An 18,165-nucleotide genomic window follows, 5' to 3' on the forward strand; every position below is an offset into this window, starting at 1 on the left:
ACACTGCCGGCGGCTGGGCGCAGTGGCCACCATTTGTTTTTTTATTTTTACAAACTTATTGGCCGACTCCAGGGGTCAGCCCGATCAACGGCAGCCATTGGTTCGGCCAGTCCACCAACAGGCAGCCTGGCACCCCTTCTTTGGTTACCAGGCCGCTGGCCTGGCCGAAACCCTCCCTGGTAGCCCAATGGACGGCAAGTAGGCTGAGCAGCGTTCCGCCCCTTTAAGTGAAGGGGTGGGGGAGGGGTGGGGGGTACGTCACCAGCATTGCGCTGACGTGCTCCGTGACCCTGCCCGCCTTCCGCCCTGTTCATTTTGGTAAATCAAAGGGTCCAATTTCCCTCTATTCCCAGCCCCATCTGTACTGGCGATAATGCGCCATTTAATTCCAATTATCCACCCCAAACAGGGCTGGAGGGGCAATTTCAGCCCCCCAGAACTCGGGGCCACTAATATAAAAGATAGTCACTAATAAATCCAATGGTGAATTCAGGAGAAACTTCTTTACCCGGAGAGCGGTGAGAATGTGGAACTCGCTGCCACAGGGAGGGGTTGAGGTGAATAGTATCGATGCATTTATGGGGAAGCTGGATAAAAACATGAAGGAGAAAGAAAGGAATAGATGGATACGTTGATGGGGTGAGATGAAGAGGGGTGGGGGGAGGCTCGAGTGGAGCATAAACACGACACAGACCGGTTGGGCTGAAGGGCCTGTTTCTGTGCTTTAATTCTGTGTAATTTTATCCCAGGGGTACTTAGTAAGACAAGGGGAGAGATTGTGAGGTGCTGACAAGTCACGTGAGGGAATCAACTACTGCAGGGGTAAAAAAAAAAAGAGGCAAATAAAAAAAGTTTCCGCAATGAAGAAGGGCAGGAGAACGATAGTTGACCACGACACACACAACATCCTGACCTCAACAATTGGAAAAGTAATGAGATCAGTAATCGAAGTTAGAATGGCAGATTACCTGCATGAAAATAATCTAATAAATGGCAACCAATGGGTCTTCAAGGGGTAGACCTGGTCTGATCAACCACAATTCCTACCCCCGCCCCCCAATCTACTCCCCACCACAGAGGAGGCAGCATCAGAAATAGACAGGGAAAAGACACAGCAAAATAACTGGGCTACCTAAAGGAGTTGATTAAGCATTGCAAACTAAGGCCAGCGACACGAGCAAGACACGGGCGTGAAGGGAATGGGTGGGTGTGGACCACCAAAGGACAATCCTTAACCTGCCGGGGAAGTGACCCCTCCCCTCCCCCCTCCCCATCTCTAAAAACGTGTCAATGAGTCACAATAGCGGCCTTGGCCAGGTCCAACCTTCAGCCTCCGGAGGTCAGCAGAGGACGCAGAGCCTTATGGCTAATCACTGAAGGTCCAGGGCCAGAGTAGCGGGACACTTAGAGATGTGGTGCTTCATAACGGGGGAAATCTTTCACCGAAGCTCTCCAAGTCCGGAGCGGGCACAAGGGACGATGGGCCGAATGGCCGGCTTGATGCGCGAGGTCCAAAGTGCCATCCACCCAATAACCGACCATCGCCTCCTGGGTGCACCAGCTTCCTCTCGATAGCCCCTCCCTTTCTCTGGAATCTCCTCCGGCCCCACAACCCCCCCCCCCACAACCCCCCACAAAACCCCCCACCCACAAACCCCCCCACAACCCCCCCCCCACAAACCCCACCCCCACCCCCCCCCCCCACAACCCCCCCCCACCCACAACCCCCCCCCCCACAAACCCCCCCCCCCCCCCCCCGAGATGTCTGCACTCCTCTAATTCTGCCCCCGAGCATCCCTGATTATAATCGCTCAACTGTTGGTGGCCGTGCCTTCTGTTGCCTGGGACCCCAAGCTCTGGAACTCCTTCCCTAAACCTCTCCGCCTCTCTATCTCTTTCCTCCTTCAAGACGCTCCTTAAAACCTACCTGTGTGACCAAGCGTTGGGTCACCTGCGCTAAATTTCTACTTGTGGCTCGGTGTCAATTTTTAAAAATCTGGTAATACTCCTGTGAAACACCTTGGGACATTTTACTACGTTAAAGGCGCTACATAAATACAAGTTGCTGTTGTTGTTATTCTGCACTAAACTGGCATGGGTCATCACCCTTTTCTCTCTCGCGTTGCACTATAGATCTTCCCAACCATCCGGAACAATGGAGGGTAACAGGGCACCGAAAAGGGAGCAGTGCAGCAACAGACAGGAAGCTAGAATCTACAGATCCCTGCGGCAACACTGGCCCTCCCCCAATGTGTGCAGCGCTGAGCACTTAGACAATTGCAGCTGGGAGCTTCCTTTATACATAATCCAGTTAGTGCACAGGCTGCCTGCCACCTGCCCAGGGCAACATGATCCGCCAGCAGATAGCATTTCCCCCACCGCACTCTCGCTCACGTACTGGACTGAACGGCAGATCATAGCACAGGGCAGCCCGACAGAGGCAGGCAATCATACAGGACAGAAGGCCGCCGCCATTCGGCCCATCGCGCCCGCGAGCGGCTCTTTGAAAGAGCGACCCAATTAGGTGGATTGGTAGGAAAAATAAAAACAGCAAAATTATTTAAAATGGAGATTACAGAATGCCGTGGTACAGAGGGATCTGGAGGTCCTTGTGCATGAAACACAAAAAGTCAGTATGCAGGTACAGCAAGTAATCAAGGCGGCAAATGGAATGTTGGCCTTTATTGCAAGGGGGGGGGAATAGAGTATAAAAGCAGGGAAGTCCTGCTACAACTGTACAGGGTATTGGTGAGACCACACCTGCAGTACTGCGTACAGTTTTGGTCTCCTTATTTAAGGAGGGATATACTTGCATTGGAGGCAGTTCAGAGAAGCTTCACTAGGTTGATTCCGGAGATGAAGGGGTTGTTTTATGAAGAAAGGTTGAGCAGGTTGGGTCTACTCTCATTGGAGTTTAGAAGAATGAGAGGTGATCTTATCGAAACACAAGATTCGGAGGGGGCTCGACAGGGTAGATGCAGAGAGGATGCTTCCCCTAGTGGGGGAATCTAGAACTAGGGGGCACAGTTTCAGAATAAGGGGGTCGCACATTTAAAAGGGGATGAGGAGGAATTCCTTCTGTCAGAGGGTCGTGAATCTTTGGAATTCTCTACCCCAGTTCTCTGGGGAGGTTAGGTCATTGAATATATTTAAGGTGGAGATAGACTGATTTTTGAACGATAAGGGAGTCAAGGGTTATGGGGAGCGGGCGGGGAAGCGGAGCTGAGGCCAGGATCAGATCAGCCATAATCTTATTGAATGGCGGAGCAGGCTCGAGAGGCCAAATGGCTCCGATTTCTTATGTTCTTGTTCCATTCCCACCTAGCTCTTATCACAAAGCCCTGAAATCCCCCCACCCCAACCCCGCCCTCAAATTGATTGGCCCCCCCATCCACCCCTCGCACCCCATTCACACCCTCCACCACCGGCGCCCCCTGGCTGCAGTGTGCACCATCTGCAAGATGCACTGCAGCAACTCGCCAAGGCTTCTTCGGCAGCAGCTCCCAAACCCGCGACCTCTACCGCCTAGAAGGACAAGGGCAGCAGGTGCATTGGGAACACCACCACCCCCATGTTCCCCTCCCAGTCACACACCACCCTGACTTGGAAATATATCGGCTGTTCCTTCATGGTCGCTGGGTCACAATCCAGAAACTCCCCCCCCCTAACAGCACTGTGGGAGCACCTTCACCACACGGACTGCAGCGGTTCAAGATGGCGGCTCACCACCACCTTCTCAAGGGGCGATTAGGGATGGGCAATAAATGCTGGCATTTCCAGCGACGCCCACATCCCGGAACAAATTTTTTTTTTTTTTTTTTTTTAAAGTTATCCCTTTTGAAAAAGTTACTATTGAATCTGCTCCCGTCACCCTGCATCCCAGATCATAACTCGCGTAAAAAATAAAAAAATTCTCATCTCCCTCTCTGGTTCTTTTGCCAATTACCGGAAGATGGAAGATTCAACATGGCTACTTTCAGGTGTGCAGCATCTACTGATGTAAAAAGAAAAGGTTTAAGATGACGATTCTTTGTACAAAATAGCAAATCACAACTGAATAAATAGTTTATATATATTTTTATTAGGCACCATCAGTTCCTGCTGTTTTTCTATGACTGAGATAATCAGGAGAGTTTGTTAAGAAAGCACTGGAGAGCAGATCAACTACCACTTTAAAATAAACTTCCAGCAATCTATAGTATGTTAAACTGGCTACTAATGTCACACGCCCCTGATCTGGGCAGTGCTATTCTGCGACACAGTCACATCTGCAGCTACACGGTCGTACCACTAGGCGGAGCTCCACAAGCCCCAGATCCCGACACCTGTACCAACAGTGCCACTGCAACAGCGACAGACATTTGCCTGGTCCTGACTCAGAGGGCTCCCACGCCACAGAGCCGAGCGCAGAATCCAGGCCGACACTCACAGTGCCAGCACCCAGGGAGCGCTGCACTGTCGGAGGTACCGTCCTTCGGACGAGACGTTAAACCGAGGCCCCGTCTGCCCTCTCAGGTGGACATAAAAGATCCCGTGGCCACTATTTCGAAGAAGAGCAGGGGAGTTATCCCCGGTGTCCTTTGGCCAATATTTATCCCTCAATCAAAATCCCGAAAAAAACCAGATGATGATCTGGTCATTATCACATTGCTGTTTGTGGGAGCTTGCTGTGCGCAAATTGGCTGCCGCGCTTCCCATATTACAACAGTGACTACACTCCAAAAGTACTTAATTGGCTGTAAAGTGCTTTGGGACGTCCTATGGTCGTGAAAGGTGCTATATAAATGTAAGTGTTTCTTGATATTCAAGACAGAGATCGATATATTTTTGAACACCAAGGGATATGGGGTTTGGGCGGGAACGTGGAGTTGGGGTTGAAGATCAGCCATGAACTTATTGAATGGCGCAGCTGGGGCGAGGGGCCGAATAGCCTACTCCTTATGTTCTTACGTAAAAGGGTGAAACGAAATTCATCCGCACCACCAGACTGATCACCTTCCTGCAGACTCGCAGCACAGCGGAGAGTTCTCCAGAGAACAGGCCACAGTGCTCCCCACAGTGCGTCGCTAATGTGCAGAGCAAAGTGACAGCTCCAGAAAAGGTCACCTTACAACTTAATCTGGAAGGAAAAGGTCTAAACGCAGTCAGATGCCAACTGATCGTGATGGCATTAACTGAAAGACAGGCCCACACAGAAGGTCACGCACAAGAAAAACCCTGCTCAGGGTAGGATTGAAGAGAATGTCTTCAAGGAGCCACTTACCACAAAGAGTAGTCGAGGCGAACAATGTCGATGCAATTAAAGGGAAGCTTGACAAACACGCGAGGGAGAAAGGAGTCGAAGGATATGTTGATAGGGTGAGATATGGAGGGGTGGGAGGAATATGTGTGGAACATAAACTCTGACATGGACCAGTTGGGCCAAATGGCCCGTTTCTAGGCTATAAATACTACGCAATACATTTAACAGCATGACCCCGTCTTCTCAGTGGTACATCAGTACGAGTGGGATTGAGGGGTGAAGTACCGTTTCTACATTACATCCACCTGCACAGTAACCCAGCTAATGGGGCTTCATCGATGCTTCTAGGGCCACACAACACAACTCAACTTCTCTCTTCCCCAGTCGTTCCTCATCTCCCAGAATCTAGGAGGAAGGGGGGGAAATATCGAAGGAAGGGGGGAAACGACTGTGGATTTACGTTGTGCCTTCCCACAACCAAGGCACACAAAGAGGTCGGAGATGAATTTTCCAGGTTATTTCCCCCCTCCATCTGTCTGGGGTTATAGTATAGAAGTATAGGAGCAGGGAGGTTTTACTGCAGTTGTACAGGGCCTTGGTGAGGCCACACCTTGAATATTGTGTACAGTTGTGGTCTCCTAATCTGAGGAAGGACATTCTTGCTATTGAGGGAGTGCACCGAAGGTTCACCAGACTGATTCCTGGGATGGCAGACTGGATCGACTAGCCTTATATTCACTGGAATTTAGAAGAATGAGAGGGAATCTCATAGAAACATATAAAATTCTGACCGGATTGGACAGGTTAGATGCAGGAAGAATGTTCCCGATGTTGGGGAAGTCCAGAACCAGGGGTCACAGTCTAAGGATAAGGGGTAAGCCATTTAGGACCGAGATGAGGAGAAACTTCTTCACTCAGAGAATTGTTAACCTGTGGAATTCTCTGCCGCAGAGAGTTGTTGAGGCCAGTTCGTTAGATATATTCAAAAGGGAGTTAGATGTGGCCCTTACGGCTAAAGGGATCAAGGGGTATGGAGAGAAAGCAGGAATGGGGTACTGAGGTTGCTTGATCAGCCATGATCTTATTGAATGGTGGTGCAGGCTCGAAGGGCCGAATGGCCTAATCCTGCATCTATTTGCTATGTTTCTATGTCCCCCTGTTTCTCGCCTCTCAGGAGACGACACGGCTACATGGGGAGTAATGATCCCTACTAGCTCACGGCCGCACTGCTCCGTGTGTTCCCCGCACGGCCTGGGACCAGCTTTTCTAATGTTCCATTTCACGCAGGCGCGAAACTGTGAATGGCCGTGCCACCCCCCCCCCCCCCCGGCCCCCACAAAAATAAATTGGGGGGGGGGGGGGGGGGGGGAACATTGGTGGGGAGTATCTGTATCGCGACACACTAGGCATCACAATTCATGGGGCAGGCTGCATGGCCCAGGGGGTCTTTTACTGTCCGTCATTTCCATATGTTTGGATGAGGGGACCAAACGTAATACAGGTTGAACCTCCCTTATCTAGAACTCCCTTATCCGGAACCACCCCTCGTCCAGAACCATTCCACCGGGTGGCGCATGCGCAGAACTCCGACATGAACAAATTGAAGTCCTTCCTCGCTGCCGACTCCCGCAATCGCCGGCCTGACCCAGAGATCCACCGCCCCACGCATGGTCTCTCTGCCTCACTCCCAGCCCCAAGCCAGCCAGCCCCGATATTCCCTTACTCAGTACCTGTACCATCCGATTTAACGTGACCACCCCTTGTCCGGAAAAATCCCTTATCCAGAACAGGCCAGGTCCCAAGGGTTCCGGATAAGGGGAGGTTCAACCTGTATTTAAGGTTGCTGACTAAGCTAAGTGGGAATGTAAGTTGTGAGGAGGATGCAAAGAGGCTTCAAAAGGATAGTGTAATATATGCACTTGTATGCATGCTCACACGTTTGTAGAGCTGTTGAGGCTACTCCTCAAATTCTGGTTGCACTTCAGTCCCACACTCCTGATCTTTGGGCACCCTGTGCGGAGGGGAGCGGGTAGGTCCGAGGGCCTCCTCGTAGGACTGCTCCTGGGCACGGCCAAGGGTGCCATCAGCCGGTCCAGGCAGCGGGCGGTCGAGGGGGTCGTTCAGCCCGACTGCCTGCCACGGTTACATCCGAGCCAGGGTATCCCTGGAGATGGAGCACGCGGTGTCCACCGGTACGCTCGCGGCCTTCCGCGAGAGGTGGGCGCCGGAGGGACTGGAGTGCATCATCACCCCCGGCAACCAAATTTTAATTTGATTTTATATGTTTTAAAGTTAAATTTGTTTACTGTGCCGGGTTTAAATGTCCCTCTCCCCTTTTAACCAGGGGGCACTTGTATAATGTGGTTTTAGTGCCCCCCCCCAAAAAAAAGGCACTTGAAAACTGTTTGGAGTGTCCCCCCCTTTAATCAGGGGGCACTTGATTTAATGTTTGTTTTGTTCTCAACAAAATAGTTGTAGAGCTGCTGAGTTGGGAGTGGGTTAGCCTGTCACGTGATGTTCACAAGACTCAATAAAACCCCAGCCAGTTGGGTTCGGGGGATCCACGATGAGGCAGGTGGTTGTGAGCCTGATGGTTGAACTGGTAATGTGTCGTGTGATTGTTAAACCTTTGCTAATAAACCAACTAGTTCTTAATAGCAATGTGTTGCTATTAATTCCTAAGCAAAGCACCCATGAAGCAAATACATTACAGATATAGACAGGCTAAGAGCGTGGGAAAGAACATGCAAATGGTATGTTAGCCTTTGTTACAGGAGGATTTGAGTATGAGTAAAGATGTCTTACTGCAATTATATAGGGTCTTGGTGAGACCACACCTGGAGTATTGTGTACAGTTTTGGTCTCCTTACCTAAGGAAAGATATACTTGCAATAGACAGAGTGCAACAAAGGTTCACCAGACTGATTCCTGGGATGGGGGGATTGTCCGATGAGGAGAGATTGAGTGGACTGGGCCGATATTCTGTAGAGTTTAGAAGAATGAGAGGTGATCTCATTGAAACATACAAAATTCTTACAGGGCTTGACAGGGTAGATGCAGGGAGGATGTTTCCTCTGGCTAGAACCATAGAAACATAGAAAATAGGTGCAGGAGCAGACCATTCGGTAAGATCATGGCTGATCATTCAACCTCAGTACCCCTTTCCTGCTTTCTCTCCATACTCCTTCATCCCTTTGTCCGTAAGGGCCACTTCTAACTCCCTTTTGAATATGTCCAACGAATTGGCCTCAACAACTTTCTGCGGTAGAGAATTCCACAGGTTCACAATTCTCCGAGTGAAGAAGTTTCTCCTCATCTGGGTCCTAAATGGTTTACCCCTTAATCTTAGACTGTGACCCCCTGGTTCTGGAACTCCCCACCATCGGGAACATTCTTCCTGCATCTAACCTGTCCAATCCCGTCAGAATTTTATATGTTTCTATGAGATCCCCTCTCATTCTTCTAAACTCCAGTGAATACAGGCCCAGTCGATCCACTCTCTCCTCGTACATCAGTCCTGCCATCCCGGGAATCAATCTGGTGAACCTTCGCTGCACTCCCTCAATAGCAAGAACATCCTTCCTCAAATTAGGAGACCAAAACTGAACACAATATTCCAGGTGTGGCCTCATCAAGGTTCTGTACAACTGCATCAAGACTCCCTGCTCCTATACTCAAATCCTCTAGCTATGAAGGCCAACATGCCATTTGCCTTCTTCACCGCCTGCTGTACCTGCATGCCAAACTTCAATGACTGATGTACCATGACACCCAGGTCTCGTTACACCTTCCCTTTTCCTAACCTGTCACCATTCAGATAATATTCTGTCTTCCTGTTTTTGCCACCAAAGTGAATAACCTCACATTTATCCACATTAATATGCATCTGCCATGCATTTGCCCACTCACCTAACCTTTCCAAGTCACCCTGCAGCCTCTTAGCATCCTCCTCACAGCTCACACCGTCATCCAGCTTAGTGCCATCTGCAAACTTGGAGATATTACATTCAATTCCTTCATCTAAATCATTGATGTATATTGTAAATAGGTGGGGTCCCAGCACTGAACCCTGCGGCACCCCACTGGTCACTGCCTGCCATTCTGAAAAGGACCCGTTTATTCCGACTCTCTGCTTCCTGTCTGCCAACCAGTTCTCTATCCATGTCAGGGGTCACAGTCTCAGAATAAGGGGTTGGCCATTTAGGACTGAGATGAGGAGAAATGTCTTCAATCAGAGTGTTGTGAATCTTTGGAATTCTCTCCCCCAGAGGGCTGTGGAGGCTCGGTCGTTGAGTGTATTCAAGACAGAGGTCCATAGATTTTTGGATATCAAAGGAATCAAGCGATATGGGGACAGTGCAGGCAAGTGGTGCTGAGGTCGAATTTCAGCCGTGATCTCATTGAATGGTGGAGCAGGCTCAAGGGTCCAAATGGCCAACTCCTGCTCCTATTTCTTATGTTCTCCGGACATCCCAAAGTGTTTCACAGCCGATGAAGTACTTTTCGTCGTGTAGTCACTGGGAAAGGTGAATTATGGATTTGTGGAGTCTAACCAGGTTAGGTTTCGGTTATGATGATTCCAGTTAGTCCCACTCCCCTGCTCTTTCCCCATATCCTTGCAATTTTATCCAATTTCCTTTTGAAGGCTACTATTGAATCTGTGTCTATCACTCTATCAGGCAGTGCATTCCAAATGCTAACCACTTGCTGCGTAAAAACATTTTTCCTCATGTCGCCTCTGGTTCTTTTGCCAATCACCTTAAATCTGTTCGAAAAGCAATTTCAGTGTCAAATTTTACAACCACCAACGCCCTAAAAAAAAAAACAAATGACATTTCGATCCTCTTCACCTACTCCTGTCCGGAACATGGGAACAGGAGCAGGCCATTCAGCCCCTCGAGCCTGTTCCACCGTTCAATGAGATCGCGGCTAATCTTTACCTCAACTCCATCTTGCCTTGGCTCCATCTGCTTTTATACCCTCGTCTAGCAAAGACCCATCAATCTCCAACTTAAAACGATTGATTGAGCCAGCATCGACTGTTACTTGTGGAGAGGGAGTTGCACACTTCCGTCTCCCTGCGTGTGAAGAAGTGTTTCCCAATTTGCCTCCTGTCTTGGGTGCGGCCAACTCCAGTCACATCCCGTCAAGGTTCGAAGGGGTCGGAAGTTTGGTCCCTCCGTTTCTGAGGCGGTGTCTCCGGCCGAGTGCAGATTTTACCGCCGGGCGTTAGACGCAGCCTCAAAGTCCCAAATTCAGTTTTCACGCCCAAAGGAGAGCGAGCAGCGCTAAAACGTGGCGTTGCACATTCTCCCTCGGGCGGGAGCTCAGAAGGCCGATGGAAGGCCAGGCGAGGGGGAAAAAAAAAAAACAAGGAAAAAAAACAAAAAGAACTAAAACCTCTCCGATCCACGCACACATTTTTCCCCCACTCTTAAAACTAATGAAAACATGCAGAAATAAAAAAAAAAAAGAAGAAGAAGAGAGAAAAACTTACCTTCCTTTCTGGGCGATTCGCTCTTTTATGACAACTTTTTCCTGGCTGTACGGCCGCCGAACAAAGCAAATGTCGCGACAGAGGCTTTGTTACACGCTGGATGACGTCACCACGCGGGTGGCGTTAGCCGGCACGGCGTTGACTCTTGGCGCCTCAGCCAAAGAGCCGACTGAATTCAGGTCCGAGGCGTCGACGCTGCTTACTGATAACGGTAGGACTTTGCTGCCCGTTAGCTGCCTCCTGCGCGCGGCATCCATAACCGAATTTAGACCCTTCAATGTGTTTGAAAGGTTGAGCGGCAGCAAGCAGTAAAGTGGCAGAATGAACACTGTGGCACATTCTCTCCCACATCACAAACACACAGACTACAAGACGGCTCTCAACACACGACCTGGTCAGGTGACCGGTCACCTGGTGCCTTTGTTGTATTTACAGCAATGGCTGCATTACTGCAGTAGGCCACTGGGTGGAGCTGCAGTCCACTGAGGTGGCGCTCTGTATTACAAATCCCCCCCCCATCGACCTTACTTGGGTTGGGTTGGAGCAAGACCTCGGTCTGCCGCAGGATCTTCTCCGTCCAGTTCTTGGTGCTGTCTGCCCTGCTCAGGAGATTCTCAAAGTGCGCATCCAGCTCGGTCTTCTCCGCCTGCCCGAGCTTCTCCTCGGTGAACTGGGGGAGGGGAAAACACAGGAGAGACACACTGCGTCAAGAGAGGACAAACCGAGGCACAGGTAACACTTGAACCCTCAATCAACCCCACCCTGCACCAGTGACTGGTGAAGAACCCGTCATCAGCCATGATCTTATTGAATGGCGGTGCAGACTCGAGGGGCCGAGTGGCCTACTCCTGCATCTGTGTTCTATGTTTCTATGTTTCTAATAAACATTGGCTGGTAATTCATAGTCCGTCACGAATCATCGCGCTCATCGAGCAACAGGCTCAGTGTCGACCTGGTCTTAGTCTGAAAATCACTGGGTATAGAATCAGAGATTTACGGCCCATCGTGTCCACGCCGGCCGACAAAGAGCTACCCAGCCTAATCCCACTTTCCCCCGCTCTCGGTCCGTAGCACTGTAGGTTACGGCACTTTAAATGCACATCCAAGTACTTGTTAAATGTGGTGAGGGTTTCTGCCTCTACCACCCTTTCAGGCAGTGAGTTCCAGACCCTCACCGCCCTCTGGGTGAAAATAATTCTCCTCAAAGCCCCTACCGATTACTTTAAATCTATGCCTGCTGGTTGTTGACCTCTCTGCTAAGGGAAATAGGTCCTTCCTATTCATTCTAACTAGGCCCCTCATAGTTTTATACACCTCAATAAAAGGTCTCCCCTCAGCCTTTGTTCCAAAGAAAACAACCCCAGCCTATCCAATCTTTCTTCATAGCCAAAATTCTACAGGTACTGGCAAAGCAACCAAATGACTAATAATATATTCATGATTTTAAAAATTATCTCCGTTTCATTTTAATAAAAAAGGGACAGTTTGTAAATCAAAAAGGAGATGTGGGGGGGGTGGGGGCGCGAGTCCTACAACACAACGCACAGAATGATCCACATACTGAGACAGGAAAGAAACAGGCAGACAGAGAATAAAGAAGGAAAGGAAAAAAAAGACAGAAAGAGAAGAGAGACAGAGAGAGACAGAGAGCGAGAGCGAGCGAGACAGACAGAGAGATAGACAGAGAGATAGACAGAGAGAGAGAGAGAGAGAGAGAGAGACAGGCACAGAGAGTGTTATGTTCAGAATAAATCCACAAGACTGTATTGTAAGCTCAAACTGTTGTGACCTTGGTCTCTTTATTTAGACTCGAGTGGGGAAGCAGCACGGTGAGTCACCTTTTATACCTGCTTGCCCCAGGGTGCACAGGTGACCCTTAGGTCTCCCACAGGTGTGCCCCCTAGTGGCAAGTCTTACACATTGGTGAGGTTTACATCCATACATGAGAGAGAGAGAGACACACACAGACAGAGAGACAGACAGACATATATACAAGAGAGAGAGAGAGAGGGAGGGAGGGACAGAGAGAGAGGGGGAGGGAGGGGGAGGAGGGGGAGGGAGGGAGGGACAGAGAGAGAGGGGGGGGAGGGAGGGACAGAGAGAGAGAGAGAGAGAGAGAGAGAGAGGGAGGGAGGGAGGGAGGGGACAGAGAGAGAGGGAGGGAGGGAGGGGACAGAGAGAGAGAGGGAGGGAGGGAGGGAGGGAGGGGACAGAGAGAGAGGGAGGGAGGGAGGGGACAGAGAGAGAGGGGGAGGGAGGGACAGAGAGAGAGGGGGAGGGAGGGACAGAGAGAGAGGGGGAGGGAGGGACAGAGAGAGAGAGAAAGAGAGAGAGAGAGAGAGAGAGAGGGGGAGGGAGGGACAGAGAGACAGAGCGAGCGGAACAGAAACGTGGATTACTGCTCCTATGTTAAATGTCTGCTACCACATCCCATGAAGTTTTGAGCTTAAAATAAGCGAGAGACTATAGCCTTTGAGCTGAAGCTTGTGGAGACAGGCCGGTACCCCACCGCTCTCTGTCACAAGCCATCGGTTCAGGAGGAAGCTGCAGAAAGGGTTTGGGCTTCTCTCTCTTTCTCGAAATGTGAGCTCCTCTGCCCCAGATGATTGGATGTAAAAAAAAAGTCATCTTCATTTCTGCTGTCTGCGGATTGCAGTTTAACACTGACCCTCTGCCCCTGGCAAATTCCAAAGGCCACACGTCTGGGGGAGTCTCAGGCTGGACCCACAGGGAGCTTCCCGCTCCCGGCTCTGGGAAGTCACAACAGCAGGATGGGTAATCGCCAGGGGCAGGTTATCTGGTCCAGCTACCCAATCACCCCATCAACGGGAGACTAGGAGATGGAGAGGAGAAAGTGTTTAAAATCAGCCCAATGTAAGTCCCCAATTGTACCGAGAACTCCAACACATGCTGGGGTCCGGGGCACAGGTCCTTGTTTACATGTAACACCAACACAATCCAGAGTCAGTGTTAATTCTCGTATCCTCAGTCCGCTGACTGATCAATACTGCCCAATGTCAAATATCCATGCCTGATAGACCCGCTACAACAACTTGCATTTATACAGCGCCTTTAACGTAGTAAAACATCCCAAGGTGCTTCACAGGAGTGATTATCAAACACAATTAGACACCGAGCTGGGTAAGGAGATATTAAGGCAAGTGGTCGAAGAGGTAGGTTTTGAGGAGCATCTTAAAAGGAAGAGAAAGGTAGAAAGGTTTAAGGAGGGAATTCCAGAGCTTGGGGCCGAGGCTGCCGATGGAGGAGCAGTGGAAAACAGGGAAGGGCAAAAGGCCAAGGTACCAAAGTGTCACGTATTCAACTGTCATTGTAATCCATGCATAAACTGACCTAGGTTGTACACCGAGAGAACACTGACCACTAGGTGGTGAACTTGTGGGAGACACTCCTAACCTGGACTTTCAGGTATAAAAGGGGAAGCTCCACCCACCCTCCTTCATCACTTCGGTGCTGGCTAATGAAGGTCACTGGTCACAGAGTGACCTTCTCTCTAGTATGGGCCTCGCGTGCATTTATACTTTATAGTAAGGACGTATCATTGGCGACGAGAAACTGGGATTTAAACCACGTGAGCATGGCCACTAGCAGCACAGACGAGAGGTACTGTGTTGGTGATGATTGGGACGATTTTATTGAGAGACTACAGCAAAGTTTTGTCACTAAGGAATGGTTGGGACAGGATTCGGCCGACAAACGCAGGGCTCATCTCCTGATGGTTTGTGGATCCAGGACGTACTCCCTGATGAAGGACCTTCTAGCGCCAGAGAAGCTGGCGGACAAGACTTTTGAAGAGCTCAGTAAGTTGATCGGGGAACACTTTTAACCGGCGAGCAGCATGCACATGGCGAGACACCGGTTTTACACGCACCGGCGGTGAGAAGGGCAAAGCGTTCCAGACTTCGTGGCAGACCCCCGGCGACTGGCGAGCCTATATAAGTTCCCAGATGCATGCAGAGCGGAGATGCTGCGAGACTTTTTTTTATTGAGGGCATCGGGCACGCTGGGGTTTTCAGGAAACTGATCGAGACCAAAGACTTGACCTTGGAAACGGCGGCTTTGATGGCCCAGACATTTATCTCAGGGGAGGAAGAGACCAGAATGATGTTTGACAAAAATCTTGGTTTAAATGCAGCAAATGGACAGGGAGTCAACATTGTTAACACGGCACACAGTTCTCCAGACAGACAGGGGCAATCGGACATGCCCGAGCAGGTAGTCGAACCCAAAGGGAGAATTCAACAGAGACAATGGCTAGCTGAATGGCGATTCATGCCATCGCAAGGGACAATGCGGCCATCAACACCTGTCAATGGTGTGTTTAAGGACAGTTACAGAGACGATCGACTGGTAACGGACCTTTTGTTTCCAACAACGGCTCATGTTGGAGGTGTGGAGGCAAACACACAGCCAGAGCTTACGGGCATCAGCAATATACCTGCAGAAATTGCAACGTCAACGGTCACTTGGTGCGTATGTGCAGGAAGCCTGCAGCCAGGTTGATGTACGAGGAGGCCGGGCCCGATGTAAGCCCTACGGGGCCAAATGAATACTGGGGGAAATCGCTGGAAGCTGAAGTTCAGCGAGTTCATGTGGAGCACGTATACAGTTCATACACCAGGACGCCACCGATAATGATGAAAATGCTCTTCAATGGCATCCCAGTATTAATGGAGCTAGACACGGGGGCCAGCCAGTCCCTGATGAGTATCAAATAGTCGACAAGTTGTGGGCGTCCAAGGCCAGGAGGCCAAAATTATTGGCGATTGATGCACAGCTACGGACATACACAAAGCAGATCATTCCGGTGCTAGGCAGCGCTATGGTAGTCGTGACCCACAAAGATTCGGAGAACAGGTTGCCACTCTGGATTGTCCCGGGGGACGGTCCCGCACTGCTGGGGAGGAGTTGGCTTGCTGTCATGAACTGGAAATGGGGCGATGTCAATGCAATTTCTTCTGCGGAGCGAATATCATGCTCACAGGTCCTGGACAAATTTGACTCACTATTTCAACCTGGCATCAGCACTTTCATAGAGACCAATGATTCATATAAACCCGGACGCCAGGCCAGTACACCACAAGGCCAGAGTGGTGCCGTACGTGATGCGGGAAAAGATAGAAGGCGAATTGGACCGCCTGCTGAGGGAAGGCATCATCTCGCCAGTCGAATTCAGTCACTGGGCGAGCCCGATTGTGCCGGTGCTCAAGGCAGATGGGTCGGTCAGGATATGTGATGATTACAAGGCCACCATCAATCGGGTGTTACTCCAAGACCAGTACCCGCGACCGAGAGCGGAGGACCTCTTTGCGACACTATCCGGTGGCAAAATTTTTTCAAAATTGGACCTGACCTCAGCTTACATGACCCAGGAGCTGGCGAGTGAGTCGAAGAAGCTGACCACCATCACGACACACAAGGGGTTGTTTGAGTACAACAGATGTCCGTTCGGGATTCGCTCGGCCGCCGCGATCTTCCAACGAAATATGGAAAGCCTCCTCAAGTCGATTCCAAGGACGATGGTTTTTCAAGACGACATCCTCATCACGGGTTGCGATACTGAAGAACACCTCCACAACCTGGAGGAGGTGCTACACAGACTGGACCGGGTAGGTCTGCGACTGAAAAAGGCGAAGTGCGTCTTCCTAGCTCCAGAGGTAGAATTCCTGGAGATGAGGGTAGCAGCAGACGGGATCAGCCCTACTGTGTCCAAAACGGAAGCGATCCAGAGAGCACCCAGATCCCGTAACACGACGGAGCTGCGTTCGTTTCTGGGACTCCTGAACTATTTTGGTAACTTTCTTCCCAAATTGAGCACGCTGCTAGAGCCGCTACACGTGCTCCTACGCAAAGGTCACGAATGGGTCTGGGGGGACAGCCAGGAAAGGGCTTTTGATGGAGCATAACAAATTGCGTGCTCTAACAATCTGTTAACGCTATATGACCCATGTAAGAAACTTGTTTTAACGTGCGATGCGTCGTCCTATGGTGTCGGGTGTGTGTTGCAGCATGTCAATGCCAAGGGTCAGTTACAGCCGGTAGCTTATGCCTCCAGAAGTCTGTCCCAGGCAGAAAGGGGCTACGGGATGGTAGAAAAGGAGGCGCTCGCATGTGTGTATGTGGAAAAGAAAATGCACCAGTACCTGTTTGGCAGGAAATTTGAGCTGGAGACAGATCACAAACCCCTAACGTCCCTTTTGGCCGACAACAAGGCCATAAATGCAAATGTGTCGGCCCGCATACAGAGGTGGGCACTCACATTAACCGCCTATGACTATACAATTCGGCACAGACCGGGCACTGAAAACTGCACCAATGCACTCAGCAGGCTCCCACTAGCCACCACTGAGGGGGCAACCGAGCATACTGCTGAGATGGTCATGGCTGTTGAAGCTTTCAAAAGCGAAGGCTCACCCGTGACAGCCCGTCGGATCAAAGTCTGGACAAATAGAGACCTGCTACTGTCTTTAGTCAAGAAATGTGTCCTGAATGGGGACTGGGCAGCCACGTACGGGGCATGCCCTGAGGAATTCAAACCATTTCACAGGCGCAAGGATGAACTCTCGATTCAGGCCGATTGCCTACGGTGGGGAAACCGCGTAGTCATGCCCCAGATGGGCAGAGAGGCGTTCATCCGAGAACTCCACAATGAGCACCCGGGCATTCTCATGATGAAGGCAATTGCCAGGTCACACGTTTGGTGGCCAGGGATAGATGCAGACCTGGAACTGTGTGTTCGCAGGTGCAACACGTGTGCCCAGCTGGGCAATGCGCCCAGGGAAGCCCCTTAGCCCCTGGTCCTGGCCCACCAAGCCATGGGCATGCATCCATGTGGACTACACAGGTCCTTTCATGGGGAAAATGTTTTTGGTTGTAGTCGACGCCTACTCCAAATGGATTGAGTGAGACATTCTCAATTCAAGCACATCCTCTGCCACGGTAGAAAGTCTACGGGCAATGTTCGCCGCCCATGGTCTACCAGACGTCTTGGTCAGCAACAATGGCCCGTGCTTTACAAGCATTGAATTCGAGGACTTCATGGCAGGAAATGGTATCAACCATGTCAGAACGGCACTGTTCAAGCCGGCCTCAAACGGTCAGGCAGAACGAGCAGTGCAGATAATCAAACAGGGGATGCTCAGAATCCAAGGGGGTTCCCTACAAAGCCGCTTATCACGCCTCTTGTTGGCCTATAGATCCTAACCACACTCGCTCACAGGGGTTCCACTCGCAGAGCTGCTAATGAAAAGGACGCTCAAAACCAGGTTATCCCTTGTACACCCCACCATGAAAGAAATTGTTGAGAGCAGGCGCCGGTCACAATGTGACTACCATGACGGGAATGCGAGGGTGCGATGTATTGATGTCAATGACCCTGTCTTTGTCCTCAACTACACTGCAGGGCCCA

At 50.6% G+C, this 18,165-nt stretch overlaps 1 protein-coding gene across 3 annotated transcripts in view; it reads right to left on the minus strand.

The window, feature by feature from the left end:
• The window catches only part of sh3glb2b (SH3-domain GRB2-like endophilin B2b), a 128,957-nt gene that overhangs the window by 73,980 nt on the left and 36,812 nt on the right, over nucleotides 1-18,165 (minus strand). For all 3 annotated transcript variants that reach the window (XM_070863720.1, XM_070863719.1, XM_070863718.1), the window contains exon 2: nucleotides 11,268-11,409. In XM_070863720.1, coding sequence (XP_070719821.1) covers nucleotides 11,268-11,409 — 142 coding nt within the window. The remainder of the gene's footprint in view (nucleotides 1-11,267; nucleotides 11,410-18,165) is intronic.

This window comes from Pristiophorus japonicus, chromosome 20 (genome assembly GCF_044704955.1).
Source record: "Pristiophorus japonicus isolate sPriJap1 chromosome 20, sPriJap1.hap1, whole genome shotgun sequence".
In the NCBI taxonomy this organism is placed as follows: domain Eukaryota; kingdom Metazoa; phylum Chordata; class Chondrichthyes; family Pristiophoridae; genus Pristiophorus; species Pristiophorus japonicus.